The sequence below is a fragment of the Liolophura sinensis genome, chromosome 1 (assembly GCF_032854445.1).
Source record: "Liolophura sinensis isolate JHLJ2023 chromosome 1, CUHK_Ljap_v2, whole genome shotgun sequence".
Taxonomy (NCBI): domain Eukaryota; kingdom Metazoa; phylum Mollusca; class Polyplacophora; order Chitonida; family Chitonidae; genus Liolophura; species Liolophura sinensis.
In genome coordinates this window covers 68003146-68023482 of record NC_088295.1, presented here as the reverse complement: position 1 = coordinate 68023482, position 20337 = coordinate 68003146, and the positions used below count along the sequence as shown (strand labels likewise).

General features: G+C 38.5%; 1 protein-coding gene across 2 annotated transcripts in view; it reads right to left on the bottom strand.

The window, feature by feature from the left end:
• Nucleotides 1–19623, bottom strand: part of LOC135482189 (ribosomal protein S6 kinase alpha-3-like) — a 73422-nt gene extending 53799 nt beyond the window's left edge. Inside the window, exons 1-2 of one of the 2 annotated variants that reach the window (XM_064762058.1) lie at nucleotides 19316–19623; nucleotides 15146–15181 (exon numbers count right to left, since the gene is read on the bottom strand). In XM_064762058.1, the coding sequence (XP_064618128.1) occupies nucleotides 15146–15181; nucleotides 19316–19495 (216 nt within the window). In that variant the 5' untranslated portion in view covers nucleotides 19496–19623. Of the gene's footprint in view, nucleotides 1–15145; nucleotides 15182–15434; nucleotides 15562–19315 lie in introns of those variants that run through there. The other variant, XM_064762059.1, reaches the window with a different exon arrangement.
• Between the last annotated feature and the right edge of the window lie 714 nt (nucleotides 19624–20337).

Below are 20337 nucleotides of genomic sequence, written 5' to 3'. Positions count from 1 at the left end.
TTTAATAAGAGTTGACATTCACAATAAGCTTGGTTACCCCACATGCACTGAAGGGCTTCAGAAAGGGCACATGTACATGACATTCCATAAGTGTACCCAGAATACTGCCCTTGGCATATATGCCAAAATACGCCGTGTTCATCCAATGAGATGAATTAGAATACATGAACTAGACACTGGTGTTCATGAGCCAAAATCTTCAGCTACATGTACACATGTACACAGGTTCAGAGTAAGTGTGTACATGTAAGCCTGTCTAGATTTAGGTACACTTTGTTTATTTTCATTGTTCACCAATAACACCAGCATGTATGTCATCAGTCAAATGTCAGAAACCTCTATTGGTGTGAGCCCAGGTAGTAAAGGTAAGTGAGAGCAAACACCACAACTCTGAGGTCTGGTTTAGGTGTTATGAGAGATTTACCACAGGAATTGTTGGGAGGGCACCCTACATCAACACACTCTATGGGTAGGGAAGCAGATCTGTACTGATTGTGAAGGCTCTGGACATATGGCCTGTCTTACACGCTTTACAACTGCATGCATGTTCTTCAACAGTTACCGTAACCTGAGAAAACTAATTCCCCACATTTTTTTCCCCTGCCCTGATCAAATGTGAAATACCTCAAGTCTATTTTCAGCAATATGTACGTGTATACCGTCAGTACTAGTGAGTAAATGTAGTTGGAGAGATGTTCATTTAGAAGCTTCTGGCTTTCCTTTTTCTATAACACATGGGGAACCCAACTAAATTATTACTGTTGAGAACTAGCAATGTAAGTTTGTATGGCACATGGCAAACAGCACAGCTTTCATAAATGCTTAGCTTGTTACCTCATAGCTGTTGTTTAGAAGACCATCATATTTTATAGATTTCACCATACTATACACATGTGGACATATCTAACTAAACACATTTGAATGTTACCTGAGGTCCACCTGATACACACAGGTTCCAAGTGTTCCACATCCATCTCTACATCATAACATACATTTACATCCTGTACAGTCAGAGATATGTCATTATTTGCCGACATGAAAAAAGTAAACTACGATTAATTGAAGTAATGTTATTATGCCTGCATTGTTATTAGTACAATGAAAAAGGGTCTGCCATATGAGAACAATGAGGAGAAGACCCTCAATAGATATCCCATGTTTGCTATAACTGCACATGTCAAACATTCATAGAAGTTCAAATCTAACAACCGGAAATTCAAAACAGAGTTTTTTGTCTGGTCAGATGAAGTTATACTTAGTTGAACTTATATCTTAAATGCCAACATTAACCTGTTATTGAATTTGAGTTTAATGTCACTTTAGTGACCAGTAATTTTGTGAACATGGAAATATATATAATTCATTTATTTATTTGATTGGTGTTTTACGCCGTACTCAAGAATATTTCACTTATATGATGGCGGTTAGCATTATGGTGGGCAGAAACAGGGTAGAGCCCGGGGAAAACCTACGACCATCCGCAGGTTGCTGGCAGACCTTCACACTTAAGGCCAGAGAGGAAGCCAGCACAAGCTGGACTTGAACTCACAGCAACCGCATTGGTGAAAGACTCCTGGGTCATTACACTGCGCTAGCGCTCTAACCAACTGAGCCACGGAGGCCCCGAAAGTATATATGAAATATATTTAGCGAGAGAAAGTTTAATTTCATTTGAGGTTCATTTTTGATCATGACTTTATTGCTGGTACACACATACACTTTTACAAGTTTATTATCCTGATCAAAGATATATATTTTATTAATAAAACAAATATAAACCATGGTGATGCATGCTCAGTTGTTGGTTGTTATCTTAAAGGATAGAAAGGAACTAACAAACATTATATCAAAAGTAAATGTGTAAAATAGAGATGAGGTTTATCCTGCTCAGACTAAAGGCACACAACGAAACAGTTACAAAACCTGCATATGTCTTCAAGAAAGACTGGGCCTACCCTGATCAGATATACATGTATAATTATAATAAAACAATTATAAACCATCCATGTTCAGCTGTTGACTGCTACATTTAACAAAGAAACACTAGAAAATGAACCCTACATGCACACTGTATGCTTGGCTGTGTTGTAAGCATCCAAGGGAGCTTCACCTCAGATCATTGAAATAGCTTTCACCTAATTTACAATGCCTGCAAAACCTGGGGAACTTGCACGAAGTTCTAGGGTGAAATATCAGCCTTATCCTTGTATATGAACTTCCCTGTATGGATTTGGAAAATGCACAGGTCTGCCTGTCAAGTGCCTCTACTATTGGTTTCACATCGCAAAAATGTAAGAGTAAAAGGATACATTTCCTTTCCACAGAAGTTTCCTTGGTATTATAGGGTTGGCGACTCTTGGTGACAGTTCCCGAAATCATGCCAATTACATGATCCCTTACACATTTTTGACAGGAGAAAAATTATCCTTACTAACCTTTTGCTTAATATGGGATGTCCCAAACAATACAATTCTGGCTCCAAAACAAGGGGCTCAAGTGGGCGCCTCAAGCTGTGAAGAACATATTGCTTGATGCTAGCTTGAAAAGGGGGCACTTTTGGGGATTTTTTGACAAAATACATTTGACACCAAAATCTTCCGTTTTGAGCCTGTTTCAATTTGTCACAATGATTACTTTGCCCACCGAAATGTACACCCGTCCATCACTAAATTAATTTAAATTTAAATAAATTCACCACGTAAATTCAGTAATTGATTCAAACAGCTGCCTGCTCCATATATAAAACCAATACACCTGCAAGCTATTTATTGTTATACAGTGTTTTGCACTGTATGCTGTTTTTTTTTTTTTTTTTTTTTGGACGCAAAGCATCTGTTATATTGTAAACATGCGACATCCATTGCATATGCTTAGCGGAAAAGGCTCTGTGCTTCTACAGAGTTACGCAGGTCCACACGCAGATTTAATCAGGCAGCCAGGTTGACCAGAATCTGCCACACTGGCCATAAAGTTGCTGAAGACAGATGGTTATGTGATTAGCATTACGTGCTAAAAGGATGGTTGATCGCAAATCTTCAGTGATGGCAGTCCGTCTTTAAACATTTTTGGTGGGGAAAGCATCACGGCTTGAGTCCATTTGTCGAAACAATTAGGCCATCTTTTTTGCCATCTTGGTTGTGAGAATCATTGCTGACTACTTCGGCTTGTCACTGGTCCAGCAAGTGACGATCGAAGTCAAACGCTACACCTATATTGTTCAAACGCAATTCAGATTTTATCCAAAAATTTGAGTATTTTGTACCAGAAAAACACAGAATTGAGTCCTGTATTCAGTTTTTAGCTAAATTTTACCACCAAATGCCGGGGGTCTAAAATCGACGTGTATGAATCCATGCATATGTTAGCTTACATATGCAGTTAAGGCCAGCAAGTTGATGTAATATAAACCAGTGTTTCCACTGATCTAAAATTCAACACATGGGTTCACTGGTCCCTCCAAAATTTGGCCAGTTCCCAGTTATTCACAGCATGTGCATGTCATAACACACCACAGATGTCAACTAACCTCTTGATGCACATATTCACAGAACAAACCATTGTTTATTTCTCCGTGCTACTTACTTCAAATGTGCTACACTTGCAGTTTTCGTCTTGTTTATTTCTTCGTGCTACTTATTTCATATGTGCTACACTTGCAGTTTTACTTTCTTTCGAAAGTGGGCCACCACTCAGAGAAAAGTTGACCGGCTTTCCAGCCGTGTCAGCATATTTAGCATGAGGACTGATCCAATAGTCTGTTTCCAAATTCGACTTGCCTTGTGAACTGAATTTGAGGTAATAGACCGAAGTTCACTGGAACTGATAATGTAAAATCTGCGAGTCTTCAAAACGAAAACGATTAGCGCCACCTGACATCAGGGGAGAGAACCAGCTAGCTTTGTCATATATGTACACGTAGCTTTGCAAATGGTCTATTTATAGAGACCACAAAGGGAAAGCACTACGCATATTTTCAATCACCCATGAAGAGCAGGTATCACAGACCATGCAGCATCAACAACTTCATAGGTCCTCTCACTGCCTGGATTGACAGATCATCAAATACACGCCAGTGTTAAACAGGTTTTAGCTTTTATTAAAATATTTTTGTTAGCTTGATAGGCAAGCCTATTCAACTATGTTCATTTTTTTTTTTCCAGTCCATGTTACAGACTACCTAGATTTTAATGATCCGTCCTAATTTCTGCCAGTAAATGTACATGTACCAGTATTTACCGGTAAACGGAAGCATAGCAAAGACTGACAGCTGAACAAAACAGAGACATGTAAAAAATTAATAGCTTCTGTAAACATTTTCATTTTTGCGACTTAACAAAATTAAACAAAATTAAGCATTTTGTCATTTATCTTATTTCCAAACGAGTACATTTTTCCACTTAACATAATGCAAATCCATACAAAGTAGATGTAGTCAAATTTCTGGTAAAACATGCACAAGTACATACAAAAGAAATGAACTGAAATCTTTGTATTTAAAAGATCCCTGACATCTTTTAGTAAGATGTATGTATTTATACCGGAATGTACATGTAAATGGCAGGAGCACATTGGTAAAAATATGAAGATTATCAATACAGTAATGCATCCGTTACAAACATCAGCTATAATCATACAAATCTGTGATTTTATTGCCTGAAACAGTGTTCTAACAGCGTAACCGAAAAGGAGAAATATTAGACACATGTCAGACAATAATTATCGGTGTAGCACACGTAATAACACAAAAGAGTTCCCTTCAGTTTGGATAGGTTCTGGCCTGGCAAACACCATGTACACACCATACACCATACCCCCTCACATGCCTAAAGGTGGTACCCTACATTCTGTACAGGTAGATCTACAGGAATGTGAGTAGGCGGGTCGATCTGACCTAGTTTATAGGGTAGAGAAGCCTTAACCCATGCACCAGACCAGTGCCCTGTTTTAAGTCCACCATCATCTGCGACACAACTGAGAATTTACAGACCACACATTTATTGTGTGAGTGGTAGGTGACAATGTTATGTCCTCAGAAACACAGCAAAAGTGAGCCCATATGTATGTGAACCACGCAATATCCCCTTAAGTGCCCGCACTTGCCTGGCACAATGATACATTTCCTCACAGACAATGGTACACTAGAGTAATGCTCCCCTGGCTGAAAAGTTGCCACCCTACTTACATGACATACACCAACATTATCAAGTACATGTACTTGAACTAACACTTACGCTTTTTACACCTACATATACATGTATACATATCTATTCTGACAAAGTCTACATACATGTAACTACTAAGTTTTTTATGACATATGCCAATATCTAAATGGAGTCCCAGCAGCACCGACGATGTATCAAATATGTCATCCATGCAAACATGTGTCTATAATTGACTAAGTAACTTGACAAAACACCTATTCCTTGATTGACAAGTTTGATGTCAATGGAGAAGAAAGCTTAAATTACAAACAAATACTAATGAAAAGAGTATGCATTTCCTCACAGGTGCATGCCATAAAAAAATTCTAAAATGTACCTCAAGATGATAAATCATAAATAAAGTCAGCGCCAAAATCTGCTGTTGGTGACTCCATTTTGCCTAAGAACTAGTCCCGACGTCTACTGTGTTAGGAGAATTGCCGTCGGAAACCTCTGAAGTGCACTTCGTACATTTTCGGTAGAACTCTTCTTCCCTAAAGGTAGCGAACAGAACAGTTCGTTTTCCGCTTGACGATCGGGAAACCGGAATGTTGGATGCAGGTTCTGAGTTTATATGAGCAAGCCGGCAGTTTTAATGACTCTCACTGGCTGAGAGGCAACAAACCCCAAGCAATTACAAGGTGTTAAAGATGGAGGAAACAATAATTGTAAAATTATGCAGCAGGCACCACCAGACAGGAAAAATGTGCTCTTTTCAGCCCATAGTGACATGTTTTTAAGCTTTCTTCTCCTTTAAGCAGAACTCTAATACTGATTATAAATTTATGCTACTTCCATTTCCACTGATAAGCTTCATAAACTAGAGTATTGTGGTATCTCCCAACAAAAGATACAAGCTTGTATCATCGCTTTGTGTCTTTTGTTGGAGTTACCCGGAATTTATGCAATGTTAGCGGTTAGAATATTTATAGGTTGATCTCCCATGAGTCCTGTGCTCTGATCAAGTTAGGCCAATGTAGATGACTTGATATATCTAAAGTGAAGTCGGTCATGGGGGCTAAATATAAGGCAGCTCCCCTGTTGTAATGAAGTGATGGACAAGATATGAAAATCCCATGTAACAAGGGTTTGTAATCGCCTAATACTGTTCATGAATTTCTTACACTGAATTGTACAATATCACTGCCACAATGTACATCTACCCTAACTCCCCTAACTCCTTAACCTATTCACGTATGAAAGAGCTACTATCAATGTAACTTATACACACTTTTAGGGAAGACGAACCACATTGGCTGCACATGCTTCACATAAAGTATAATTTTATCAGTCAACACAGAACAATACCTTCAAAATGTGCTTGAATGAACACCCTGTAAACATGCAAGTAGGTTGGAGAATTACAATAGTCTTCCATTTGAATGTGTCCCAATATCAACAGTCACTGTTCTGTTGTTACCCTATCCAGACATCCAGCTACAAAGGTTTCCCCTATTACTGTACTGGAGCTTCACTATCCATTCTGATTTAGTGGAGTTCAATATACTCTGTGTTGTCATACACTGATATGCTCTTCAACCCAGCATTCAAATGTGGCTAATATCTCAATAAATTCATTAATGTGAGATTTTCTGAATTGTATCAGTCACTTTGTCCAGCCCAATGCATTTCAAGAATGTCCCACTTACAGTGTAGTTCAAGAATATCACATTCTGTACTTTGCTGTTATCCTATTCAGGCCAATATATGAATGTGGTTCATGAATATCACGTTCTGTACTTCACTGTTATCCCATTCCTGCCAACATATGGATGTGGTTCAAGGATATCACATTATGTACTTTACTGTTATCCCATTCCTGCCAACATATGGATGTGGTTCAAGGATATCACATTATGTACTTTACTGTTATCCCATTCCTGCCAACATATGGATGTGGTTCAAGGATATCACATTATGTACTTTACTGTTATCCCATTCATGCCAAAATATGGATGTGGTTCACAAATATCGCATTCTGTACTTCACTGTTATTCTGTTCAAGCCAACATATGAATGTGGTTCATCAATATCACATTATGTACTTTACTGTTGTCCCATTCATGCCAACATATGGATGTGGTTCAAGAATATAATATTCTGTACTTTACTGTTATCACCTATTCAGGCCAACATATAAATGTGGTTCACAGATGCCCCACATAGTTCAAGAATATCACATTCTGTACTTTACTGTTATCCTATTCAGGCCAACATATGAATATGGTTAAAGAAGGTTTCAAACTCTTGTAGCTACCCTCTCCAGGCAAACATAATGTGTGACTGTGGTTCATAAATGTCTAACAAAGCTGCTGAATATCACACGCCATTTAGTCTGTACTGTAATCTTATCCAGACCACTGTTGAACACAATTCAGGAATGTCTCACTAAAAGCATGTACGCCTTACTGTACACTCTTAACTTAATGCTTCAACTCAGGACTGTACTGTGGCTATGCCATCTCCATGCAAAAAAGGTTTCACCAATTTCCCAGTGCTACATTACATACTATACCTCTAATACCCTATCCACATTGTTACTAAACTGAATATGAACCTAGCCCAGTTCACTTGAATGTGCTTCACCCAGGTCTATCTGTATACAGTGTACTTCAAGTTAATACTGCACAGATGATTCCCTAAGGCTATCTAGTCCTCCATTTGAACTAGATTCATCAATGCCTCACTGAGTATGTCTATCAGTATCCAGAGAGTTTTACATTGTACTTAACAATTTTTCAGTCCTATGGCAGCGAAGAGTCGTTAGGCGTGTATACATATACTGTGTCTTGTGGTAGGGTGAGTCACCTCCACTGAAGTATCATGTCAAAGACACCAAACAGGATACATCACCCAATCACATAATGACGCCAGGCCAACCAGTCTTCTTTCATTGCTCTAACCTCTCAGTATTGACCGCCAAGCGAGGCAGCAACAATTACCAATTTTTGGTCTTTGGTATGACCAGAAGTGGGTTTGATCCCAGTATTCCCAACTTCAAAAACATCTCACAGAGCACATTACACTTAGTTTTATTCTGATAATACATGGACCCTAATCAGTTGACCACTTGACTGAGTAATTGCCTTGCTGAATACATGTATATCCCATTACACTCTATACTACTGCAGAGTTGTTAACATATCAAATTTGTCTGTATGTCTTTCTAAGTTTGTAGTACTTAGTACTGCACAGTCACTTCCTATCCAGTCTCTCTATTTGACTCTGACTAACAAAGGTGAATATATTACACTTAATATGACATTGTTACCAAACTGTCCAGTTCTCCTATGCCTCCACAACACCTTCTAGCATGCATGTGTGGGTAAATTACCTAAATTTTCATCCTTGACAAAGTTGGGCATTTTGAGAGTTATACTGATATAAGAAAATGTCACCACCAAAAGTAATATTTAAGACATTTATTGGCCTCTAAAAATGCAGTTCTTGGGGCAGGATTTTATATTATTTACTTCATATTACAGCTGGTATGGTACCGTTGCTACAATATTCTTTTCTCTTCATAATATACACCAAAGTCTCTCAAACTACACTATTACCTACAATTATGTTCCTACTCCATTCTGTTCTTTGTTATAACGCATTTCACCAATGTCACAGAGACTGCATACAACTACAGAGAATGTAATCCAACAAAAGAGATTTCCTTAATCTCTCAGGACCAAGTAACAAGTCCCACAACTCAATGGTGACAAAAGCATGACCACCAGGGCTTGAAAAGGCTATTAGCACCTTGAACAGACCAACCAGACTAGCCTTATCCAAAGTGCCGTGGACAGAGACAACCACCTGTACATACTCTTTAAAGGACAAGACAGCACCTGGCTAAACCATATTTAAATCAAAAGCAGGTTTACCTGTTGATTAACAAGCCGTGTAATCTTCAACGATGGTATCACAAATTATGTCAGACATTAGCATACCGTCTTGGCCCAAACCACATTCGTCTCCCCAAATACATTTGTTATCGTGCATTTCAGCGTTTAGTCAGCAGTTTCTAAATAACGAATATCAGAGTCGGTGCAAAATTCATTAGGGATGCCGAAGGTTTAGAATGAGAAGACCAGAAAAGGCTTAAAATTAATTAAAAACCTATGATATAATTTTTTTTCTCTGAATCTATTACAACTGAAGAATTTAAATTTTGCTCTTTCTCGCATACAAGGGATGTTTTTCTTCCTGTTCTCTTTTATAAAACACAGTAAAATGATTGGAACTCTGTATTCAAGCCAAGGTGCTTTTTCTCACGTCCACGATAAATAGGTCAGCACTGATCTCATCTTAGAAGCCATCTCTACAAAGCCACCCATAGTTGAATGCCTCAGGGGTGCTTAGATTTATTTCCATTTGTTTCAGAATTAAGCATGAATCTAGTTGTACAATGACCCTATTGTGATTTTGTAAACATGCCGTGCATCTGCAGCTAGGTTACTGAAATAGGATCCCTGAAATGCCTTGTAGCAGGTCTGCAGTATCAACAGTTCAAGCAGTGGAAGAAACATTCTTCCAGTATGTCCGACTTCCAACAAAGATATATTTATCACTTGGGTCTTCATCACCGAAGTTCCCAACTTTCATCTGTCATAGGCTACTGCTTACACTATTATACAGAAACTACCTTTGACATTGGAGAGCAACGTTATGTTGAGTAAATGTTATGTCATCTTGCCCTCGCTAACCGAGATGTGCTGAAGCTGTGTCAAGTTGAAATTTCACTAAAATTTAGCTGGGTTGACAAAAATCTGAAAAAATATTTAATGCCAGTTTAAGATACTTGGATGGTAGTCTCTCAGTGGACAGGTGCCGTCTTTCACTTTAATAGAGGCAGTTACAATGTCGGTGGAGTCAAGCATTTGCACATAAATTATTTGCAGTGCAGTAAGTCGTTGTTCACACTACATTATGATCCAAGTGAAAATCCTAGTACCTGTATAAGCACCCTGTTCAGCATGTTAAAATTTATTTATTTATTTGATTGGTGTTTTACGCCGTACTCAAGAATATTTCACTTATACGACGGCGGCCAGCATTATGGTGGGCGGAAACCGGGCACAGCCCGGGGGAAACCCATGATCATCTGCAGGTTGCTGGCAGACCTTCCCACTTACGGCCGGAGAGGAAGCCAGCACGAGCTGGACTTGAACTCACAGCGACCGCATTGGTGAGAGGCTCCTTGGTCATAACACTGCGCTAGCGCACTAACCGACTGATCCACGGAGGCCCCTAGCATGTTAAAACAACCAATATTTGCTGCTGTACAGATACATGTACAGGTGGATGCTAAGTATCTAAAACGTCTCCTTTAAATTTAGTGACCAGGGCGCCGTTTCACAAAGCGCACGCAGAGCTCCTCTCATGTAATGGCGACATAATACCTACATGTACAATACTGGTTGCCATAGAAGGTAAGTGCATATAACGTGTGCTTTGTGAAACAGGGCCCTACACCTTGCAGAGGAGCTGCAAAATGTTGGCTTCAACAAATTATCTGCCCCATTTCTTACAATCTGAAATGTGAAACTTAACTGCAAATACATATGCTGGTACCGCCTTAAATCCAGGTTTGCATCATGCCCAAAACACTAGACTACATAATGATAAAATCCAATGTCAAAAATTCAACATTGCTTTAAACAAAATGCAAAAACCAATGTTCGAAAAATCAACAATTTCACAAACGGATGTACAAATTCACAAAACAATGCTGATTACAAGCGCAGATATCATTTTTAATACTAGGCCAAAATTAAAATATTGTTTGTTTGATGTTACCAGCATTTTATAACAAAACAAGGTAGGTAGGTCTTCCATTTTCCTAAACTTCCTAAATCTAATTAAACTTTGTGAGATTTAGAGGATTCTTCCTTCATCTGAAGGATCAAATATTTATTCTGTCTTCAATACATCATTCAATGTACATGCTTGTCTAAAAGTATGAAAAGTGTAAGCACCCAAATTGAGTCTCAACTCAGATCAGTAGCTCTGACCTAATTTACAGTCCGAAACATTTATCCATGAAGATGAGGAGAGCCAAAATCATGTTGTGTTGCACGAAGTTTAAAGTATAGAACATATCAGCTTTGTTTTATATCAACTTCCCTGTATCTATTTAGAAATGCACCTGCCCTTTCTTGTGTCACTACCATTGTTTCCACTTCACAACAATGTATTCTATCCACCAAAGGTTTCTCAGCATCTGGCAGAGGTGATCTCCATAACAGCTCAGGAAATTATACAAACATATTCCCAGCTACATGCTCTCCACCATAGAGTTTTGAGGGAGAGAAAGGGTATCCACACACCTGGCTACCCTCGTTTTAAATTTTGGGATCTCCGGAACCTTATTTTTCCATGCCACCAGAAGGGGCTCTTGTGGGGGCCTCTGATACATGCCAAATGAGAGTAACACAATTGTGGATGCCAACATAAAAGGGGCTCTGCTGGGTATTTTTGGATAAGGTAGGTTTAAAACAAACATCTTCTGATTTGGTCATGTTTCAGTAGATATTATTGTGTAAGGTCTCAATGTGTCACCGTTATTGCACCAATCCATGAATGAATTAATTTAATTCACAAAACATAAACCAGGGCATCCACGTAAGTGGGCTACACCTAGAATCTCAGTCTGTGTCCAAGTTTTGTCAGTGTTTTGTGCTGGTTATAACCAGAGCCACACAATTCTCGACAATTCAATTTCATGTTTAGATGTGTTTTAAAGGTATAGTGTGGCGAAAAAATTGGGATCACAGAGAATTCTATATGTTGCTGTCAAAAAAGGCTGACAGCTTTGATGTTTACAGGATTTCCTTGAACATCTTACAATGATTATCTCACAAAATGAGTAATTAATTTGAAATCTCGACTCCCTATGGAATACACGGATACTGGTCATCACTGGTCAGCACAGTATACGTCCCCCTAAAACTATGGCCACACTATTTTATGTGTATCCAAATGGATACGGGTGAAAACACTTCATAAGTATTTCAATCTATGGGTATGTATACCCATCGAATCGCTATAAGGCCGGCTTTATTCAACATTGGGAGAGTAAATTGTTATGCAAAAAATCAGCTGTGAACTAGACCTTACCAAATATCAAAAGTTCACAGATGATCAACTTACAACAGCTTTGTGGAACATGGCTTAGAGCTAATTTGAACATGGTATATGTGTTAAATTTGCAGGACTAGAATCTGTGTTACATGTATGCCCAGAAAATACAATCCCAAATGACGAGTAGACTGTTGTGTTAACCAATCTCAACAGGTATTGAATTGTACATTCAACTGTGGGAGGTGTGTCATATTTTGATCATGAAAGTGGTAAAGCATGTTCGCCTTTCCAGCCAGATAACTCACACTGTTTGCAATACTCGTCGACTGAGTGGTCTATGCGCCTGACATGTATTGTTGGTAATTTAGTATCCCGGCTATGAGGTTGCTGGGGTGAAACCAGCACTGATTACAATCAGTATTCAGCATTACAATTGGTGATTCAATGGTGATGTTAAGTACAAGGAAATGCAATCTGAAATAATTTTAATAATGCTATTTTGTACCTGTTGACAGCCTGAAGTTTATCACAAGATGTACATGCATGTAACACCATATTTCCTTCAGAGGTGTATCATTTTGGTATAGCACATCAGGCTAATGCAGCAGGAAAAATTTACTGGCTGTGACCAGCAGATCTATAAATGATCATTCTATAAATCACTGTATCAATCACTCAAACCTTGGACATCCAATCTTTTACCAAGGGCTATCCACTTAAGAAGGGACGTCTGTGCATGATGACATCGACTTTCTGCAGGGCGTCGCAGCTATAGTTATTTGCACTTGTCTCTTTTTTTTATTGATCTAATTGGTGATTCACACTGTACTCAAGATCATTTCATATACCTGACAGCTGTCATATTAGAAGAAACCCAGGACAGTCTTGTCAAAAAGACCTAGCCAGGTGAATGAACATGCACCTGCCAATCCTCCTGAATCAAAGCCACATCCAAAGCCAGAGGTAGCTGCATTTAAACCTACAACCTCTGTGTATGGGACTACAGGACTCTTGGTAAAAAGCAGTAATAAAGTTGGTCAGCATGGGCCATCAGGAAAAACAGTACACATACATGCATGAATAAATGGTAATAGTTTAAGACAATGATGAGAGCTAAACTTACAGAAAAGATGTTGCACAGTGCAAACCTACAACATCTGATGCAAGCCATGCACTATTTCAATGTTTGAGACAATCTTGCATGCCGAATGTTTCTAAAAATACTTCATGTTCTTAAATGTTTTAACAGTTCAAAAAATAATGTACTGTAATTGGCTTTGCCTAGTAAATAGATAGGCTAAACAAAAAATAAAGAGATCCTACAGTCAAGTACTGCAAAGATAGTAAATGTATTTATTTATTTGATTGGTGTTTTATGCCGTACTCAAGAATATTTCACTGATACGACGGCGGCCAGCATTATGGTGGGAGGAAATCGGGCACAGCGCGGGGGAATCCACGACCATCCGCATGTTGCTTAACTGAAATATTCTTGAGTACGGCGTAAAACACCAATCAAATAAATGAATAAATAAATAATATGTACAACATGCACGTATGTTGGGTAATGTTCTGCATGGTACTTTTGTCAGTGGTGGCCTAATGGTCACATTATGCAATTCTGCAAATGACTTTGTCCACAGACAGTAACATAAACAGTAACTTGGGGGCAACAATAAACCTTTATATTAAAACAGTGGTGCTACCACATCTGGGGTAAACTTCTTGTCCATGTGTCATTAATATATATATACAGATTTATGTGAGTAAACACTTCATAATATATCTCTGGGCAAAGCAATGTTCGCATATATACATGAAAATCTTATGTTGGTTTTTACATTTGACTTCCATGGACAACTATTTATTATTATTTACATGTATTTAAATGCTTAGATGCATATACCAAAGGATCCAAACAATTCAAGGGGTACCGGTTGATATTTATACATGAACCGACTGAAGGAAAAAGGATAAGCCTCCTTCCGATATCAGTTTATAACTAGTGACTTACACTGTAAAGTGACAGACATTCCCTCAATCTGTCAACCCAAACTCACAAACTCCTGTCAATGTTGCAAGATTTTCATTGACCTCAAATTGGGCTTATTTCAACCAGATGTTTCACTGATGAGTGACTTCTATATGAGTTTGGAACACATCAGGACAGTCACAGTGCATGTCACTTAATAACTGTTTCTCAACTAAACATTCTTCTTCAACACCTATTCACATGACTCAAATACTGTACATTTATCTGAAAAGTCACACAAAAACAACTTTCACAGTTGTCACAAAAAGTGTAATCTCATAAATGAATGATAATTCCAAAATAACAACTGTAAACTACATATAGGCAGTACTGACATTCACAAATTGCAGATTGTTCTCTAGTCTAAGACATTATAATTTTCAGGTACCAATATTATCAGGCATACTTATCAGAATATCAAGCACTATTGAATGATCATTCTGCCTATATACCTTTCTAAGTTAGTCTTTCACTTCGTCGTCTGCTAGCCAGTGCTGCGGGCGAGTTCATGTCCTGATGTGTGCCGGCTTCAAGAGATGTCACTCTGAACACTAACATATTTCCCTTCATTTAATGCCAATGTTAAAGAATAATGACTGTCACAATCCATTACATCCACAGATAACAAAAAGCTTTCATTTGAGAAATGTAATATCGCTTATTACTACCTATTGCTTGTCATTACTGACCTTTGACATGCCTCCCTATATATGCACCTGCTTTATAATTATATTAATAAAATTTTCCATTCTTCAAGTGATAAATAACACTAAATCATACATGCATGTGGTGTAGTGTACTTGTGTACAGGTGAGAATAAAGGCAGAAACCATACCTGCTCGTCCACCAGCATGTCTTCTGTGCTACCCGCCTAAGAGGGGAAAGAAAAACAGCAAAGCGTTAGCAACCATGGTAAATGTCAGCTCGAGAAAAAACCTGCGGAGCACATGACGTGTGTGAGGGAAATACCAAATGACTACAAGGTCTTGTAAAGTTAGTATACTGTCAGAGAAGGCTTGGGGGGAAATGTGATAGTTCTGTACTGTATTAGCTATCTGTAGGGGAATGCATCGCTCAACAAGCGGTTCACTTCTGACAAACGGAGTTATAAAAATAAAAGTCACCTCGGCTTCTTGGGCCAAATCCATTGGCTGCCAAGGGTCTACTAGTGGTGCCAACGGCATTTTGGGACTGAAGAGCGGAATTTTGGAGAGTTGTAAAGATGAAACAAAACAGAAGTTACGCGCTACGAAGCTCCTCACAGCCACCCTCAACAAGATGGCGAGCTCAAACGGCGAAACGAGGCTGAGCGACTCGACTTCCTGTGTGACAGCGCCCTCCAACGTCAGACAAGCTCACCCGTTCGTCCGAGTGGATCAGTCGTTATGCCCCTCTTACACCTTTACCTTTAGCCCCTACGAACTGGGCCAACACAGAAGAAAAAAAATGACAACGCATGTAAACAAACAGTTGTGATATAGACAGGGGCCTTGCTATTGTCTTTCTTCCCTTGTCTTATTGCTAAACACTATTGCTTGCATGGCCGTGCTTAACTTGGCACTGACTAGGCCTAACCTTGCAGTCATTGGCAACTCTGTAGGGGCCTACCCTTTTGCGAGCAAACTCACCTTTCCTATACCAGCAAGCTACATGTGGACATAGATTTATTACAATTCACACTTCAGTCTACACTGTATTTAATCATGTAGTTTCCGCCTTCATGATAACCTTAAACAATGGATGGGGTTTGACGACCTATAAGTAGGCCTACTACTGCTGCATGCACACAAATCGCGACAAGGAAGCCTATGAAGCACATTTTCAAGATTGATAACAAAAATATTTATTTTACTGAATGTAAGATCATAGCAAGTTCCCTCACGCACATAATAGGCCTATAGCGCATCTAGAGTGCCATCAGCCTATGGCGTTTTGGCCTACCGTAGACCTGTACTCAGTCTATACGTGTAGTAGGCCTTCTATTTGGACAATGTTGGCCTTTAAACAGACCAGGGCTTAACATAGACGTCTGTCTCAATCCCAGAACAGACCAAACAGCCAAAAATACTGTAGTTCTCATAAATATTTCATAAGTTCATAAGATCTGTGCACAACGTCGATCAGGCATATATAGGAGCCTAATATAAATTACATGTTGTAGGCCTATATATTTGACAGTACAGGTTGTCTTAAGTTCAGACGTTTTGTCGAGTATTCCTTAGTCTAATTGTTATAAACAACAATACAGTCTGTTCGAAAAAAAATAGGAACCACGAGATATTGACCTAATATAGCCTACCTATACACGATATGTCACCTTCCACTGTTTCCAGGAGTTGATACATATCCAAAACCAGCACAGGTCTGCTAATACCGCCTGATTGTTTCCATTATAGCCCTGATGTACGTACACTATGCCTGTTTAGCTCGAATATTGTAAGAACTTTGCATCGCATGGTCGCATAACAGTTCTTATATTTGACTTATGGGCTCATAGGCCTATTGGGGTTGGTCCGTGTATCATAAAAAGTACATGTATATAGACACAATTAATACACATATGTAAGCCTTTATACAGAATTTGGTATGCAGGGCTTACAACTATGTATAGCATGGCACGTAGGTTTATGTATGGACACAAGAAAGAGTCACAATGGTCCAAGATATCAAATTATGTAATATATAGGCAGTCTGTTATGCCTATATACATAATACATGGCCCCGAATTTCACGACAGTGGTATTATCTGGTTTATTTGAACACTAACCTTGGTACACTTAGAAAAAATTGAAATGAAAAATAGACGACAAATGTCTGACAAAATATCTGCTAAACAGATTATCGCTATGAAAGGTTCACTAAATATATTTCGTTATTTCTGTATGTTATTCAGTTTGTGTGTTGAGTATATTGCCCCCCCCCCCACTCCTCCCCCCACCTTCCACCTTATTGCAGACGCACATGAACCCGTACCTGACAGATTCAAGATCGATTCAAGATTTACTCAGTCTATAAGCGTGAAGTCCAACATTTGCATATATACAAGTGAAACTCGTATAAGCCATAAAATGGGGTTCTGTTGTAGTCGATAAACGCAAAAAACATATCCAAAACAACATCAAACATCAGTTACCATAGGAATGTTTACTAAATAATTACATAGACAGTTCGGTAAATAAATCAATACCAGCTACTTCCATTACAAAACAAACAATAATATATAGGCTATATAAGCTCATGCAACTGATTTTAACGGCTTGCAGGGGTGTGATGTAGTTTTGGTACCCTCAACTTCAACCTTTTCGCATATAAAAGATCAACTTTCAGTTTAATTTATGCACATTTTTCATTTGATTTTAGAGAGAAAATTACATTGCATGAATTGGCCAATTATAGGGCGGCACAAAAAGTATAATTTTATCACTCAACACAGAAAAATGCATTTAGACCATGCTTGAATAAAAACCTTGCAAACATACAAAAAGGATGAAGAAGTAGTATGTTCAGGAGATTGCTGGCTATGAGTTGTGTGAGAAGTCGATCTTGCTTTATACATAGACAATAGGGTCTTGGCAATATGTTGCCACTCAAAGCATACATTATATAAAAGTTTCCATTATAATTAATCTGCTAGTATACGCACTGGAAAGCTCCTCCTGTTACAATACACTGTTAAAAAAACATGTTCCGGGTGTGGATTTATTTGTGTGTCACACTAAAAAATTCAGTCTGTTAAATTTAACAGAAAGCCTGTTGCCTGAGTGATGCTAGAATGTATTCTGCTAATATAACACAATATTGTGTCACATTCGACATAAATTCCTGTTATAGTCTGATAGAATCGCTCTGTTGAAATAATAGAAATTGCGTGTCATATTTAACAGAATAATCTGTTGCGATTGCAGAATACATTCTAGCGCCACTCAGACAACAGACTTTTTGCTAAATTTGACAGAATATTTTTTGATAGCCCTTGGTGGTATGTTGCGACTTGGAACATTCCCATTATAATATATAGTGTATACGTAGTAGAAAGCTGCTCCTTTTACAATACACCGTGATGGAACTTGTTCCAGATGTGGACGTATCTGTGTCTCTTGTGGGAAAGTGTGTCATTTGCCGTCTGTGGATGCTGTATTACATACAAGGGTGTTTACAAAAAGTAATAAATATGTAAATTTGCGTATACCGAAATCAACTTGTTGCCTAGCTGCGCTTTACATGCAAAAGTGTTGATATTATGATTTACACATAATATGTTCATGTAATAATGAAGTTTCATAAGCTTTGGATCTGAGGGTCAAATTAACAAGTTTAAAATAAAAACGAAGAACCAAAAATAAAAGATAAACAAGGGTATTTTATAGCGCTCTACAGTGTATTTATTTATTTATTGGTATTTTACGCCGTGCAGACCAACCCATATATACCTATGTTGCCATATGCTTAGTGTATATACTTAGGCACCTTATACAACCTGAGGGCATGGTAATTGTTCTGTAAGGCTGTGGATACAGCTTCAGGGTTCTGTTTTACCAAGAGAGCGTAACGTTGTAGGTCAAAGGTAACTGCCATGGTGACGTATCTCTACAGCATATGTCGTCACGACAGCTACGTTTCAAATCTCTTACACTCTGTAAACGGGTTCTTGCCTTTAATTTCGTTAGAAGCTAATCTAAGAGCTCAAACCCACCTGCGTCGCAGCTATCAATTAACAAGTCCCTCTACTGTCTATATTTACTATTTGTGAATGGCGAATAATTGCTGAAAAAATTCATAGATCAAGATCCACATCTTACCAGCAACATTTAGCGGATTTGTTCTTTTGCTCAGGGCTGACATGTGCAAAAAACTTTCCCCAAAAGTGAATGCTAGCATTACACCTTTTCCGAAAAGTTGTCGACAGACAGACGATGGCAAAACAATCCCAATGGCGGAGGTAATAGTGACACATAAATGTAATGTATATTTTGTTTTTTCGTTTATATATTAAAATTCTGATTACCGTTCCAGAATAGGGGTCGGTCCTGTACAAGATCCATTGTACGACATAGTCTGGAACAATGTCCTGTATGGTGCAATGCCCGGATGTCTTCTGGGTCCCCGGTAGTCTTGGGTGGCCTCGCCTGAAGGTGGCTTCTCCAATGAACGGCATTTTTTTGTCTGAGTTGGAACAAGAATACATATACTATTAAAACAGGCTATAATGTGTAAGTCTAATGACCCTATGCAGGAACAAATCCGGTATGTACAGAGTATACAGCGATGTTAATATATTGACTTTATGGTTTGTATATATATATGAACCACACGGGAAGATCAGTTTCCTGTATATCCGTGGATACGCGTATGAAGAGAGATTTATATACAGTTAACGCTGAACTTTGTCTTCGCCCTGGTACACTGCAATCCCCTACATATACAATTTCGCCCCACTTTTAAAATCGAGGCTGATAGTTTTGTACACTTAAAATTGTGACTTATCTACGGGGATATAATTTGGACTCCACTTCAAATGTTGCATATACATGTATCTATACATAATACTGTGTCATGGATATACTTATAAGTTATAGCCTGATACAATTTGACGATGGTTTTCGCACGTGTTCCTCATGCGATAGGTCAACAATGAGAAGCTGACCTATATATATATACACATATATGATAAAAGCTATACAACCAGCCCTATATATTAGACTCATTTGCTTTCATTATCAGAATGTGTGCATGTTCATGTTGTCTGATAATTAGCATAATTGTGGCATTAGGCGACAAGAAAATTAACCGGATTGCCGTCAGTGTCATGAGCATGAATTGTCTCCCACGACTGTATTTGATTGGAGTTTTACGCCGTACCACAGAAGACTTCACGACCTTTAAGTCGGGATATATTAAACTCTAAGTAAGCTGCGATTATATTGAATAGTCTTAATCTTATCTGCACCAACCGGAGATCATCTTTTTCGCTGAAGCTAAACTTCATATCTGCCGTATATATAAGTGATCGCGTGGTCTGGTACAGCT